Here is a 15,444-nt window from a genome sequence, read left to right as displayed (position 1 = left end):
GTGGTTAGCCACCACCACAATAGCATAGCTATAAAGTATTAGTGAACTCAAAACTGTAAGCAGGTAGGGTAGCATCTGTTTGTTTCATTTTGCCTTATGTATACATTTGATTTAAAAACTATAAAAATAAGAATCTGCTTCATGTTGATAAATACTATAGGGTAATCACTTCATTAGATTTTATAAGTGTTTTCTTGATGATCATAATTTCAAAGTAGTAAAAACTAATGTTTTCAGGAAGCTAGCAGAAGGTTAAATAATAACTGAGTAAATGAGTTTCAGTATGGACTTAAGTTGAAGCAGAGATGTCTTAGTTTGGATAAAGTGAAATTTCAGAGGGCTATAAAATATATAGCTCACCTACAGAACTCTGAGTTTGAGTTAAAAGTAGATTAGATCCCCTCAGAGGCCTGTCTAGCCTGATGAGTTCTATTATCAAATTGTATTCCATATTATCCTATTGACATAGTCATAAGTTCACTTATATCTGAAAATTGCAGTTTTCTTTCCTAAGAGAATAAAAAAGTAACTAAGAAAAAGATAAGTTTAAATACATTTTGTACATGTACAACTAACAGAGGTGATGCTAAGAAAAATGTTTTATATTGAAAATACAGAATGATTTGTGACTGAAAAGATAAACTAGAAAGAATTCTAGAGATAATAGAAATACTCTGACAATAACTTGGAGTGTGCAACTTCTCCAAGGAATTAAAAAGGACTTTTTCTAACGTTTGACTTTAATCCCAAATGTCATTTCTGAGGTTAGAAACTGCTTAGTAAAGAAATTTCACAAAACAACCAGCCTGAACTCCAATATTTAATATCTATATACATAGCTCTATCATCTATTAAAGGACACTTAAGAGTTTTGAATCAATATAAATTTCATTTTTAAAATAAAAGAATCTCACTTTAGAAGAGGAAAGTAAACTCTATTTTGTAAAAAAAAATCACAAATTAGAAAGCAAAAAAGTAAATATTAGAAAATGCTTAATATAAGTTGTACCATAAAAATATCTATGAATATCTGTAAAATAATAAACTGATAAATTTCTATTGTGATAGCATGCCTTTAAATTTATCAGAGTATATTTTTCTGAATTGCCAATAATATACTTGAAACAGATTTTCAACTTTAGTCTGTAGATAATACCCAATAAACGGATCACATTAGTTTACTCCATTGCTATCAGTACTTATTTATTTATTTACTTACCTATTTATTTATTTATTTATGACAGAGATGGGGGGGGATATAGGGACAGACAGACAGGAAGGGAGACAGACAAGAAGCATCAATTTCTCTTTGCAGCACCTTAGTAGTTTATTGATTGCTTTCTCACATGTGCCTTGACCGGGGGCTACAGCAGACCAGTGACCCCTTGCTCAAGCCAGTGACCTTGGGCTCAAGCTGGTGAGCCTTACTCAGACCAGATGAGCCTGTGCTCAAGCTGGCGACCTTGGGATCTCGAACCTAGGTCCTCCACGTCCCAGTTCGATGCTCTATCCACTGCGCCACCTCCTGGTCAGGCAGTATTCATTTTTAGATAAATGGAGAAATGTACACCACAATGCTCCATGCCGTGGTACTTAGTTCTCTCACTGCCACGTCCTCTTCTCCATGACACTTTACTCTAGGCCATGATGGAGACACACATACCCCCCACACCTCTTTTCCTCCCTCTCTTTACACCAACAATCTACAATTGCACATATTCTCCTTCTCTCCCATTCATCCATCTACCCATCTCCCAAACAATGTCTATCCTGACTCTGCCAAAGTACCTTTCAACTTGTTTTGTGTTCTTTTGTATAAACTAGATGTTAACATTAACAGAGTTTTAACTATCTGAAATACGGGGTTGGCCATTTGGAACATTAAATTTTAGCTAATAACAGGAAAAAGAACACAATCATTCTAGAAGATCAATTAGAAAAGAAACAATATGCAAATATTGGAACAATGCCAGACACTAAATTAAAGAAGACATTTGAGGTTCTTAGAAAGGAAAACTAACAGATGGGGAAAAAGAATCAAGTGATCATATCTAAGTAAGGTAAGAGAGATGAAATTATATATCTAAATAATTATATAAATCATTTATTTTATATATAGATTACAGTAGTATATTTATTTAAGGAAAATCATAACTTTGCATATATATATAAAAACAAGCATGTGTGATAAAAGCAAAAAAATGCAATAATTTTTAAGGACTTGAACTCCCACTTTTTTTAGCACATGAAACAGAAACTTTGTTTCTACATTGTCAGTGCTTACCTTTAAGACCTCTCAAAGTGCTTTTTCTACCTCAGCAGATCATATTTTATGGTATCTTTAAACTTCCATTTTAGTGAATCACTTATATTCTAAACATACATTTTACATTACTTTAAAGAACTCACTTTGCTTCTTGTAAGAATTTTATTTTCAGTTCCTGAGGAAGATCTTCTTTACATGTTTTAACAGCAACAGCAGTTTTATCCTTTAATATGCCCTTAAATACTTCACCAAAATTTCCCTGAAAATACAAATACATTTATCATTTGAGGTATAAGACAGCTACATAAATCTGCCAAAATACATTAAAATTCATGTAATGATGCTCTGTTAGCATTATTCAGAGTTTGAAGTGGAATAAAGATTGGGAATGTTGCTCTTACTAATTCCTCCAAACTCTGTAAGGACTTCAACTGTATCAATTGTGCTCAAGGGGGGGATCTTCAAATACTGAGCAAAAGACTAGGCTTCCCAGAACAGCTCTTCGGCATCCAAAAAAGGCAGGAGGAAGCCTAGGCCACGCATCACTCCCTATCATTTAACAGGTATAGCTTTATTTCTGCTACTGACCTTAAGACTATGTATAAGGCTAAATATTATGTTCCTTGTCTGTTTTTATATTATTCCTCATAAAAAGATCTTAGTCCTAGGTCAATCCTCATCTCCTCCCTCTTTAACAGGGGTACCCAAACTTTTTACACAGAGGGCCAGTTCACTGTCACTCAGACCATTGAAGGGCCGGATTATAAAAAAAACTATGAACAAATCCCTATGCACACTGCACATATCTTATTTTAAAGTAAAAAACCAAAACGGGAACAAATACAATATTTAAAATAAAGAACAAGTAAATTTAAATGAACAAACTGACCAGTATTTCAATGGGGACTATGCTCCTCTCACTGACCACCAATGAAAGAGGTGCCCCTTCCGGAAGTGTGGCGGGGGCCGGATAAATGGCCTCAGGGGGCTGCATGCGGCTCGCGGGCCGTAGTTTGGGGACCTCTGCTCTTTAATCTTCACTAGCTTCTGAAGACTTCTCACCAACCCTCTATATTCAACTGTTCCTCTTCTACCCCCAACTTCCACTGTGCCTTCCGACATCTGAGGTTCATCATTATAAAAATTTTATCTTCAATATGTTTTTTGGTTATTCCCTTCACCTTCTTGTTCCAAAAGAAACTTAGTTCTCACTTGAAAACACTCAAATGGTCACTAAGCTTCCTTTTGCCTGCTGTACTTAAGTGATGGCTCTCCCATCCAATCCTGCTCCCACTGCCCTCAAGATAAAATCAAGTATTCTACCAGCTCCTTGTTAATGTTTTCAAACCACTCTTCTTCCTGGATTCCTAGGGAAAACTACCTGTTTTGAGCTTTATCGTTTGATTATATGCTAACTAACCAAAAGCCCATTACTATGGCTACCAGCTATTGAATTTGAGAATATTTTCATTCATTTATTCACAAATGGAGTTCCTGGTTACTATACCTGGTGCTATTCCTGTCTTAATCTAGGTAATCTCAATACACACCTGAAAATCATCTCTTTCTTTTTCCATGATCTGTTCCAAATTATTTTCTTGGGTCATACCTTAAATTTTGCCGTTGTCAATGATGCAACTCCTCTATAATATCTATTTCATTCATCTTGTTTCTGGCTGGCTTTTATTTTTCCAGTTTACTTTCTCTAGTATCTCAACTACAAAAATCCTTTTTGGGGTAAGAACCTCAAAATATTTAGAGCCTATTACTTTTCATTGTCCATCACCCCCTTAATATCCTTTCTTCCTTTCTTATCTTGCTTAAATTCCATGGTCAATAATTACAACTACTTACGATAAACTTTCATTATTTTTGTTCCTCTTAATCTGTAGCACTCTCTTGTCAAATCCACAACCCAAACTAAATGCAACATCCTGTCTACTCTGCACCAATGCAGCTAAATATGTCTGAAGAAAATCCACAAACTGTTAACTGGTTTCACCTTAAATTAATGAACACAAACCTTCTTAATGCTGCCCAATAATCATATTACAACTACATTATAATCATTCATACTCTCATTCTTCTAATTAACTGTTTTCCCCTTTTACTGCCTTCTTAAATCCCCTCCTCTTGCTCCCATCCTCATTCTTAGCTGATAATCTGGCTTCCTACATCACTGAGAAAACTGAAACAATCTAAAAAGAATTTCCAGACTCTTGGCCCCACATTTACCCACATGCCAATCTTCTTTGCTGATAAAAGGAGCTATTGTGTTTTTATTGAAGTCAGTCTTCCACTGTAAACTAAATTCCCTCTTACCCACTCCGTGATATCACTCCACTAATTCTCATCTCTCCCTCCCTCCCAAATCATGTTTGTCACTAGATAATTCCCAACATGCCTACAAGGTACTACATGACCAATATCATCAACAACTACTGGCTTCCTGTCTTGTCACGATCCTCCTTGCTTACTCAGTTGTAGCCAAATGATCCCCCTTGCTCTAAAAAAGGGCCAAAAGCAAACAAACTAAAGAAAAACCACTCATGGACACAGACAACAGTATAGAGATTGCAGGGGTGTGTGGGGGAGGGGGGTAAGGAGGGTTTCGGGGTAAGAAATGGTGATGGATGAAGACTTGACTTGAGAATGTGAGACACAATACAAGGTACAGAGAAATGCTGTAAAACTGAACACCTGAAACCTGTTCAATTATGTTAATGAGTGTCACCTTAATAAAATTTAAAACAAAATTTACCAAGAAAAAAATAAAATTAAAAAAGAATAAATTTGCACTGGTTACTACTCCCTCTTTCTAGGACCCTTTCTATGTCCATAGGGCTTACCTGGATTTTTTTTTTAATTTAATTTAATTTTTTTAAATTAATTAATTAAAAAAAAATTTCCCAAAGCTGGAAATGGGGAGGCAGTCAGACAGACTCCCGCATGCGCCCGACTGGGATCCACCCGGCATGCCCACCAGGGGGCGATGCTCTGCCCATCTGGGGCATCGCTCTGTTGCAACCAGAGCCACTCTAGCGCCTGAGGCAGAAGCCATGGAGCCATCCTCAGTGCCCGGGCAAACTTTGCTCCAATGGAGCCTTGGCTGCGGGAGGGGAAGAGAGAGACAGAGAGGAAGGAGAGGGGGAGGGGTGGAGAAGCAGATGGGTGCTTCTCCTGTGTGCTCTGGCCGGGAATCAAACCCGGGACTCCTGCACGCCAGGCTGACTCTCTACCACTGGGCCAACCAGCCAGGGCACCTGGATTTTCTTATAAAAAACTGCAGCTTCTACAAATAGCACTCCTAAACTCCCTATATTTTTCACAGGACTCAGTAGCTTTTAACATTATAAAATCTGTTATTTATTATGTTTACTGTTCTTTCAGCCTTCCCCTGCGAGATAGAATAAAAAGGTCCATACAGGCAAGAATGTCTCTGTGCTTTGTTCACTGATTTATCACTAGTACCTATCAGAGTACCTATCATTTGGCAGGCAATCCCCAACAAATATTTGAGGACTGAATAAAATAGTTATTGAATACTAACTATATATCAAGTATTGTCTACTAGGAGTATCATACTCAATAGAAGAAAAAGTTAGAATTCCTGTTTCAATCTTATATTACTACTAAATTCCAATGTCTGTAGTGTAGAAACTATGGTTAATTCTCTTTTAGTCATGTATTCTCAAGCAGTATACTGTATTTATTCAGAATAAGCAGTGAAAATATTAAATAAGAAATCACTTTCTACTAAAAAAATCTGTGAAATTAAGACACAGTTATCTTTAAAGCTGCAGTATTTTATTAAAAAAAATTATTTTTGAAATTGACATCATGCTTCTGCCGTGTCATTAAGAAAATAATTATCCTTTGAAATACCTTTACTAAGAAAATAGATGCTAAAATTCCTCCTGATATACCATATTTCACATTTTTAAACTAAACATAAAAATTAAAATATTTGTTTAACTCAAAATATTTTTACCTGAGTACTAAAAGTATCTGTCGTTCTCAACACATTATATTTCAGTAAATTATTTAATTATATTTTCATGGAAATTTATTTAATTTCTTTGTAATAATATTTGGCCCAGTCACTGCTACTAACTCACCTAAATTAATAGAAAGGAAATCGATGGAAACTGATATCCAATTGCAATTTCAGATTTCTATTTTAAAAAAGGTATTTTAAAATACTAATAAGAATCCTGCAAAGTAGATCACTTCAACAGGGATTTACTTTCTTAAAATTTATCATAGTTAAAAGATATGGAAATATATCTTAATTCAAATTTACATTTGAAATAAAAAGTAATAAATGATCATTTTTTACTTAGAATGCTGAGCTTTAAGTCTAGTACTGATAACTCAGAAATGTATGAGAGATAGTTTACCCAAAATATCCAGATTTTACACTATTTTTCAAATTGCATTATAAAACTAAATTCTGAATTTCAAATGAAAACATCACTCTTAAGTAACTGATGAAGAAGTTGATATTTACCCATGGGAATTCAATTATAAACAATTAATAAATCTGCAAATAGTTCATTTGATTATCAAATGTCTGCCATTATTGTTAGATGAAATATACTTTCTTATGACCTATGAATTGGAAGAAACTTCCAACTAGCTTGGATAAAGAAGAATTTCATCATATATATCTGTTCTCTCTAACTACTAATAAAACTAGCTACAAAATAAATATTTATACTGAAATATGTCTTGTTCATACAATTTTTAGGTGAACTAACGTGTCCATTGTTGTTGCATACTGTGGTTCTATACACAATCTTGAAATCCCAAAGAGCAGTATTTTACATTTTTCCGGACTATTATATGTAATCAGAAACAAATAGAACAAGACTTTTAGGAGTTTAAACTTTTATTATCTCAGTTTTCTTGTTTTCATTTTCTGTTTTCAAATCTCAGCTCACTAGTTCTGGCTTCACTACACTGTAATAAAATCATTATGACTTTAAATCCAGAGGAAAACACACAATACTTTTTTTAAAAGTCAAAAATCATCCTTAAACCTTTCAAAGATTTTCACATACTTATCTCAATGAACATCCCAGTATTTACAGCAGACGTGGTATTGTGTTCTTATAGGTCAATGTGGGAAGGTACCCTGTTGTGTGCTGGATATAAGAAGGCTCTGATGAAAATGAAGAATCTACAGAATTCACAATCAGCACAAAGACTTTGGTTATTTAGCTCAGTTGATTACATACCTTGCCTAGTAATTCTCCCAATGTGACATCTTCATGATTGAGAACCCATTTCTTATCCTATGACAAAGGAAAATAACAGATTTTTAGCCCAAGAGTACATTTCCTATAAGATACACTTGAGGCAGTGGGAAATAGACTTAAGGTGATATTTCATTCAAACCATTCAATCTACAGTGCACTAAGAAGTTGTAACCTCAAGGGCCTATAAAACAGATTTAAGGAATGTTTCCACACAATAGGATTTTAAAATTGACATCACAGCAAATTTCTATCAGAAATCTTAGCCTTCAAAATGATGGTGTTCCTATGACTAGAATATAGCATGCACCTTTCTCTCCCCATAAAGTTTAGATTATGTTATTATTTGTCATTTCAAAAGAGCTGTATCAAAAGTACATGAAAAAATTTCATTTTACAATGTAATATTCCCAATTCTCCCTTGATCAAAGAGAATTCTTTTTCTATCCAAACCACATTATAAAGAGCTAATTTTTCTACATAAAAACTGGTCATGAGTTATAGTGGTTTATGACACTGCATGTGACCCCATATCTTTCCTAAGTAATTTCCTATCGTTTAAGAAAGAAACAAAACTAGGGTACATAAGACCAGTGATGCAAACATGCCATTATAAAAGAGCATCCCATTATCTGATCTCAAGAACTAACTATTACTTAGGGAACAGTTTATCATCTAAAAATCTCAGCTATTAAACCACATGTTATAAAGGCATAACATAATTTTTTTTTAAGGAAGGGAAATGAAGAAAGGGAGGAGAGAGGAAGAAAAAGGAAAAAAAGAAGAAGAAAAAACAGGGAAGTGCAGGAAAGAGATAGAAGGAAAAGAAAATGCTGGAGTGACATTTTATTCAGGATGTTTTTAATTAATGTTAAAATGTAGTATTCCTCCCTTATACATAGCAAAATGTGATTATAATCTATAGAATGAGTTGTAACAAGTAAACATCTTGAAGTTAAAATGCCACCCAAACTATGGTTTAAAATGTCCTGGAGAGCCATCTGAAGTACTTTATCTTCAGAAACATCAAATGACACTCAAACACCACCCTCTGTTAAATCAACAAAAGGGATAATGCTAATTTAAGAAATGACAGCTTACATGCATAGCCTTTCACTCTAAATACAAAGTTAGAGCTATATAAGTCCTGGAAAACAAACATAGGAGAATATCTCCACACCAAGTGAGTAAGTAAAATCTCAGAAAGACACCAGAAGCACCAACTCTAAAAGAAATAAACAATTAGAATTCAAAATTAGAAACATGTTCTTCAAGGGCATCATTAATTTGAAGTAGAACATACAGAGAATTCATAACTCAAATACAAGATGACAACACTCCAGCTTTAAGAAATTGGGTAAAAAATTTCAAGAAAAGATGTGCAAATAGATAATAAGCACATCAAAGATGTTTAACATCACTGAGTCTTTAGGGATATACAAAAGCAAACCACAATTAGATGCTATTCCATACCTATTAGAATACTAAGATAAAAAAGATGAACAATACCACAAGATTGCAAAGATGTGGAAAACTGGAGTCCTCATACTCTGTTAGTGAGTATGCAAAATGGTGTGAGCTATTGGTAGTTCCTCGAAAGGTTAAATATGCATCTACTATATAATTCAGAAATTCCACTCCTAGGTATAAACCCAAGAGAAATGAAAACATATCTACAGAAAGACATCAAAAATGTTTGAGACAGCTCTATTTATAATAGCCAAAAATGAGAAACAATCCCAAGGTCCAGCAGAAGAAGAATTGATAACAAATTTTGGTATAATCAGACAATTAATTATTATTCAGCAATAAATTTACTAGGGATATGTATAGCAGCAGAGCATTTGCAAAACAATTTATGAACCTAATAAGGCCAGATATACTCTATATACATTCATACATACATAATGAGTCCATTTATATAAATTTCTAGAAAATTTACATATTATCTATAATACCATAAGTCAGTACAGTGTTTAGCTGAAGCAAAGGTTGAGGAAGACCCAGTGCAAAGGGGAAGGAAGGAAGTTTGGGGTTATAGAAATGTTCAACTTCTTGATATTTTGTAACTATACTTTAAAACTTGTGCATTTTATTGTATGTAAACTATATATCCATAAAGTTGATTTTTAAAAAACAAGCAAATATAGCCTGACCTGTGGTGGCACAGTGGATAAAACATTGACTAGAATGCTGAGGTCGCCGGTTTGGAACCCTGGGCTTGCCCAGTCAAGGCACATAAGAGAAGCAGCTACTATGAGTAAATGCCTCCTGCTCCTCCTCCCCTTCTCTCTCCCTCTACAATCAATAAATAAAAATCTTTAAAAAATAAATAAAAATTTTAAAAGAAGATGCAAGTATAAAAACTGCTACTTTCCATTTGAGAAGCACTTTGGGGGTTAATTTCTCCTCTACATTTTATCAAAAGCAATTCCTCAAAGTATGTAGTTTAGGGCAGGCAGGAGAGTTATTCTTTCAAAATTGCAAATCTGTAGGCTCTGGCTGGGTAGCTCCTGGTTGGAGCACTGTCCCAACATGGTGAGGTTGCAAGTTTGATCTCCAGTCAGGGTACATACAGGAGGCAACCAGTGATGGCATGAATGGGTAGAACAATAAGTTGATGTTTCTCTGTGTGTCTCTCTCTCACTTCCTTTCTCTCTAAAATTCAATCAATATATAAATAAAAATAAATTGCAAACCATACTTGTTCAGAGCCCTTTCACTTTAAACATGGTAAATAGGTATAGATCAGACCAATTCTCCCACTGCAAACCACTGAAAAAGTTTGATGAAAAGTAAAAATAGAAACAAACGTCAGTTTGAGAGGACAGCAGAGCTCTAAAATAGTGCTGAACTAAAAGGCTACGTTTAGGTAAAGAAAAGAAGCCAGTTCCAGTCTTTAGAGGCTACCTTAACTATGCTGACCATGAAAGCAGCAGCCAACAGGTTATAAAAAAGTAAGAGTGTAGGCCCCGCCCAGGAGAACAGTCCCTGATTAAATACTCTAGACTCTTCATAAGGACCTCAAAGATACCACATGGTGGTAAAAAAAAAAGAAAAAAAGGCAACCTGAAAATGCAAGGAACTAAAATCTACCTTCTAATTATATCCATCACTGAATCAGGGCCTGGCAAGCTCAGCCTAGGCCAACATGGCTCACTACCTCTCTTTATATGGACCATGATCTAAGAATGGTTTAAAATGGCAAAAAAACTTTTTTTTTTTACATAAAATTACATGAAACTTCAGTGTTCAATAGAAATTATCTAATGTAAGCTACACACACACACAGAGAGAGAGAGAAAGAGAGAGAAAGGAGGAAAAAGAATGAAAAGTTCCAAGTATCTGTGAGACACTTCCAAGAAAAGTAACGCACATCGAAGTCACAGAAGGAAAGGAGAAGGACGACAGTGCTGAAAATAGGTGCAGCAACACTGACCAAAACCTCTTTAAACCGAAGACAAAAAAAATCTTAAAAGCAACTAGAGGAAATGACCCATTATTTACAGGGGAACAACAATCAGAATGACTAGACATTTATTATCAGAAACCAAGAGGCCAAGAACAAGCAAAACAACATTTTCAATGTATTAAAAGAAAAACCTGCCAAATCCAGTTTTCTATATTCAGAAAAATATATTTTAGGAATGAAGATAAAATAAAAATACTCTCAGATAGAGAAAAACTAAGAAAATAGCTGCCAGTAGACTCTTCTAAAAGTTGCTGAAGGAAGTTCTCTAGCCAGAAAGAAACTTGGGGTATCAGGAATAAAATAATAACAAAAATGGTAAATACATCAATAAGTATAATAGACATTTCTTCTATTGAGTTCTTTAAAATGTGCAACAGGTAGAAAGAAAAATTATAACATTTTCTCATGGGTTTTTCAATTGGACATGTAATACAGAAGTACAGTAAAGAAAGAAATACATGCAGATCCCTACAGTGATAATGTTTCTGCATTATACTTGAAATGTCACAATATGGATTGTTTGTAAACCATGAGAAGTTATGCCTAGCCTAAGTGGTGGTGCAGTGGATAAAGCATCGACTTTGAATGCTGAGGCCATCTGTTCGAAGCCCTCAGCTTTCCTGGTCAAGGCACATACAACAAGCAATCAATGAACAACTAAAGTGAAACAACTATGAGTTGATATTTCTCACTCCCCACCCTTCCTTTCTCTAAAAATCAATCAATAATCTTTTTTTAATTAAAAAAAGAAAAGTTGAAATATGTTTTTGGAATTCTCAGATCACACAAAAAGTACAAAGTTGTATAATAAAAACTACAAGAGAAATAATTTGATAGTAAAAAGTTTTCAAATAAACAAAAACAAGGTATGACAGAAGAAAGAGAAAAAAAAACAAAGATCAAACAAAATAAAATGATAGTCCTAAATCAAACATATCAGCAATTATTTAAATATAAATTGTCTAAATACACCATTTAAAAGATTGTAAGAAACAATTTCAAAAACAACTATTTGCTGTCTAAAGGAACTCATTCATAAAATGTAAAAGAATGTAAATGAACATAAAATGCAAAATAAATCATAAGAAAGCTGGAATACTTATAGTAATGTCAGGCAAAGTAGACTATAGGGCAAAGAAAATTACACATACATAAAGAGGAAAGTCACATAGTGATAAAAATGTCAATTCACAGAGAAAACATTATACCAAATGTCTTTTCTTCAATCACAAATACTTCAAAATAAAGAAAACACTGACAGAACTGAAAAGAGAAAGACAATTTCACAATTATAATTGGAGACTTCAACATTCCTCTTTCAGTAATAGACAGTAGTAAAGAGAAAAGCAGCAAGAACATAAAATAACTGAATGACACCAACCAAGTGGATTATATTGACCTTTTCAATAAAACTCTACTCAACAACAGAATAAATCCCTCTCTTAAAGTGCACAAGGAAAATTTCCCAAATTAATCCATATCATAAACCTGAGTCATAAAACCATAAAAAGTATAAAATAAATGAGGTTATACAAGGTATGCTTTCTGACAATAATAGAATTAAATCATAAATCAATAATAAAGTAAACAGGACAATTTCCAAATATTTTGAAATTAAACACACACTTTTATATGATTCATAGATAAAAGTCTTAAGATAAATTAAAAATATTTTTGAACTGAACAAAAGTGAAAATACAACATACCAAAATTTTAGGTTACAGCTAATGCAAGTGGTTAGAGGGAAATTTATAGCTTTTTATATTAGAAAACAAGCAAGGTATCAAAGTCAATAATTTAAAATCTAGAAAGAAAAGAGCAAAACAATCCCAAAACTAGCAGAAGAAAATAGTAAGAGCAAAAGTAAATAAAATTCAAAAACAATAGAGAGATTAATGTGAGGCAGTTGAATGGAAAAAAACTATCTTCATCTCTGTGCATGCCTGGATCTGATCTTTGGCTCTTGGACAAGGTAAGGACAGTTCAATTTAGGATTTTAATGAATAAAGTCTGAAACTGTCCTGGGATCTCAGAGTTAGTTTCTATTTCTTTTTCTTTTTTTTTTTTTTACAGAGACAGAGAGAGAGTCAGAGAGAGGGATAGATAGAGACAGACAGACAGGAACTGAGAGAGATGAGAAGCATCAATCACTAGTTTTTCGTTGCAACACCTTAGTTGTTCATTGATTGCTTTCTCATATGTGCCTTGACCGTGGGGCTACAGCATACCGAGTAACCCCTTGCTCAAGCCAGCGACCTTGGGTCCAAGCTGGTGAGCATTGTTCAAACCAGATGAGCCCGTGCTCAAGCTGGCGACATTGGGGTCTCAAACCTGGGTCCTCAGCATCCCAGTCCGACGCTCTATCCACTGCACCACCGCCTGGTCAGGCTCAGGGTGAGTTTTTTAACGAAAGTCTGCAACTGGCCTAACAGGCAAGGGGGACATAAAAGGCACACGAAGAGTTTCTCCATTAAGCTCTGCTAAAACCAAGATGACTCTTACACATCTTGGTGGATCAAATGTGTGCTCATTAGGGCCCTTGAAGAGGGTGTGTGTCAGCGGCCTCAGAGCCTTTGTGCTGTCCCTCTGCTTTTACATAAGGGCTTTCTACAAGTATGTTCAATGAGTTTGGTGACTCTTTCAAATGTCTAAAACTGGGAAAATTTTTATAGTAGTTTGTTACTTTGGTGGATATTAAAAGGACCCCTGAATTTATGATTTAAATAGTAATGGCTAATGAGTTACTTAAGAGAAAGATGAGGGGTGTTATAATCAGGGTGGAGTACAGGGGACTATCAGAGGGATGGGGGCCTGGGACCCATATGGCCAGAATGGCTGCTACCTCGCGGTCACGCCTGGTCTGAGGTAACAAAAGTGACCTTTCCTCCAATAGGCAGAAAAGCACATTAGTAGATACAGGGTCAGGGGAGATAACTACATTTATAACAAAAAAGAACCCAAAAATCTAAAATTGAGGGAAAGTCAGTTAAGAATAAGGCTGCTCTTTATCTAGTTTAGCAAAAATGAAGATAAAAGAGAAGCAATCTAGAAACTCAGGATGAAGACTTGCAACTCATTCTGTAAGAGGGAGAGACAGGCCCTGGCTGGTTGGCTCAGCGGTAGAGCGTCAGCCTGGTGTGCGGGGGACCCGGGTTCGATTCCCGGCCAGGGCACATAGGAGAAGCGCCCATTTGCTTCTCCACCCCCCCCCTTCCTCTCTGTCTCTCTCTTCCCCTCCCGCAGGCAAGGCTCCATTGGAGCAAAGATGGCCCGGGCGCTGGGGATGGCTCCTTGGCCTCTGCCCCAGGCACTGGAGTGGCTCTGGTCGGGGCAGAGCGTCGCCCCTGGTGGGCGTGCCGGGTGGATCCTGGTGGGGCGCATGTGGGAGTCTGTCTGACTGTCTCTCCCCGTTTTCAGCTTCAGAAAAAAAAAAAAAGAAAAAGAAAAAAAAAAAAAAAAAAAGAGGGAGAGACAAATACCCAAGGGAGATTCAGTGGCCAAACATGAAGCAAACAATGCTTGAAAACAGGAATGAATAGACTTGTCACCACTTTACTTAATGTTTCATCTACTTGCTAGTGATTTGTGACCATATAGGAATATTCACAAACCTATATTCAAAACTCTAAAGATTAAATTTGCCTATTTTTGAAACTATAGACTTGACTTAGACTCCTTATTCACGAATATTAATGTATCATTATTATGGTGAAAGAAATATATACTTCCCCCATTTATCAATTATCTCTCAAACTGAAAAAAAAAACATTTGGAAACATCAAGTTATGTGGTTTAAAAAGGATTCCTCATTTTTAAAGGGAGAAAGAAGGGCAACTCCTAAAACTATGCATTCAGTGTTTCTTCAACTAATTCTAATAATTTTTAGAATAGCTTAAGAGCAGATTAAAATCAGTTGCAAAGGCAAGTATTTTCACTTTTCTGAAATCCAAACTTTTGAAAAGTACAGCTGGAAACACTTTTTTACATGTTCCCGGATACACTTGCTTTGTTGCATTTCAGCACTCCCATTAGATTGGCAGAAAAGAAGACATCATCTCCATTTACAGCTGTAAAAACCAACACCTTGCAAAGGTAAACTCTTGTCCATCATCACAGAAGTACTAAATGACAGAGCTGGGATAAGAAACTCGATCTTTTGTCTCATTCTAGTTTCAACATATTCTGCTTAGCTTTTGCTGTGCTAAAGAGATCAAAGAACATTACATTTTAAAAAATTGAGGGCAAGCCCTGGCCGGATGGCTCAGTGGTAGAGTGTCGGCCCTGCGTGCAGGAGTCCCGGCTTTGATTCCCGGCCAGGGCACACAGGAGAAGCGCCCATCTGCTTCTCCACCTCTCCCCCTCTCCTTCCTCTCTGTCTCTCTCTTCCCCTCCCGCAGCCAAGGCTCCATTGGAGCAAAATTGGCCCGGGTGCTGAGGATGGCTCTGTG

The 15,444-nt window shown here is 35.6% G+C and overlaps 1 protein-coding gene across 5 annotated transcripts in view; it reads right to left on the bottom strand.

Annotated features, from left to right (window-relative positions):
* The window catches only part of FER (FER tyrosine kinase), a 460,210-nt gene that overhangs the window by 137,668 nt on the left and 307,098 nt on the right, over window positions 1-15,444 (bottom strand). For all 5 annotated transcript variants that reach the window (XM_066381979.1, XM_066381978.1, XM_066381980.1 and 2 more), the window contains 2 exons: window positions 7,507-7,563; window positions 2,410-2,525 (listed from right to left, as the gene is read on the bottom strand). In XM_066381979.1, coding sequence (XP_066238076.1) covers window positions 2,410-2,525; window positions 7,507-7,563 — 173 coding nt within the window. The remainder of the gene's footprint in view (window positions 1-2,409; window positions 2,526-7,506; window positions 7,564-15,444) is intronic.

The sequence above is a fragment of the Saccopteryx leptura genome, chromosome 4 (assembly GCF_036850995.1).
Source record: "Saccopteryx leptura isolate mSacLep1 chromosome 4, mSacLep1_pri_phased_curated, whole genome shotgun sequence".
Lineage (NCBI taxonomy): Eukaryota > Metazoa > Chordata > Mammalia > Chiroptera > Emballonuridae > Saccopteryx > Saccopteryx leptura.
The sequence above is the reverse complement of the archived record's forward strand: the minus strand, read 5'-3'. Positions and strand labels throughout refer to the sequence as shown.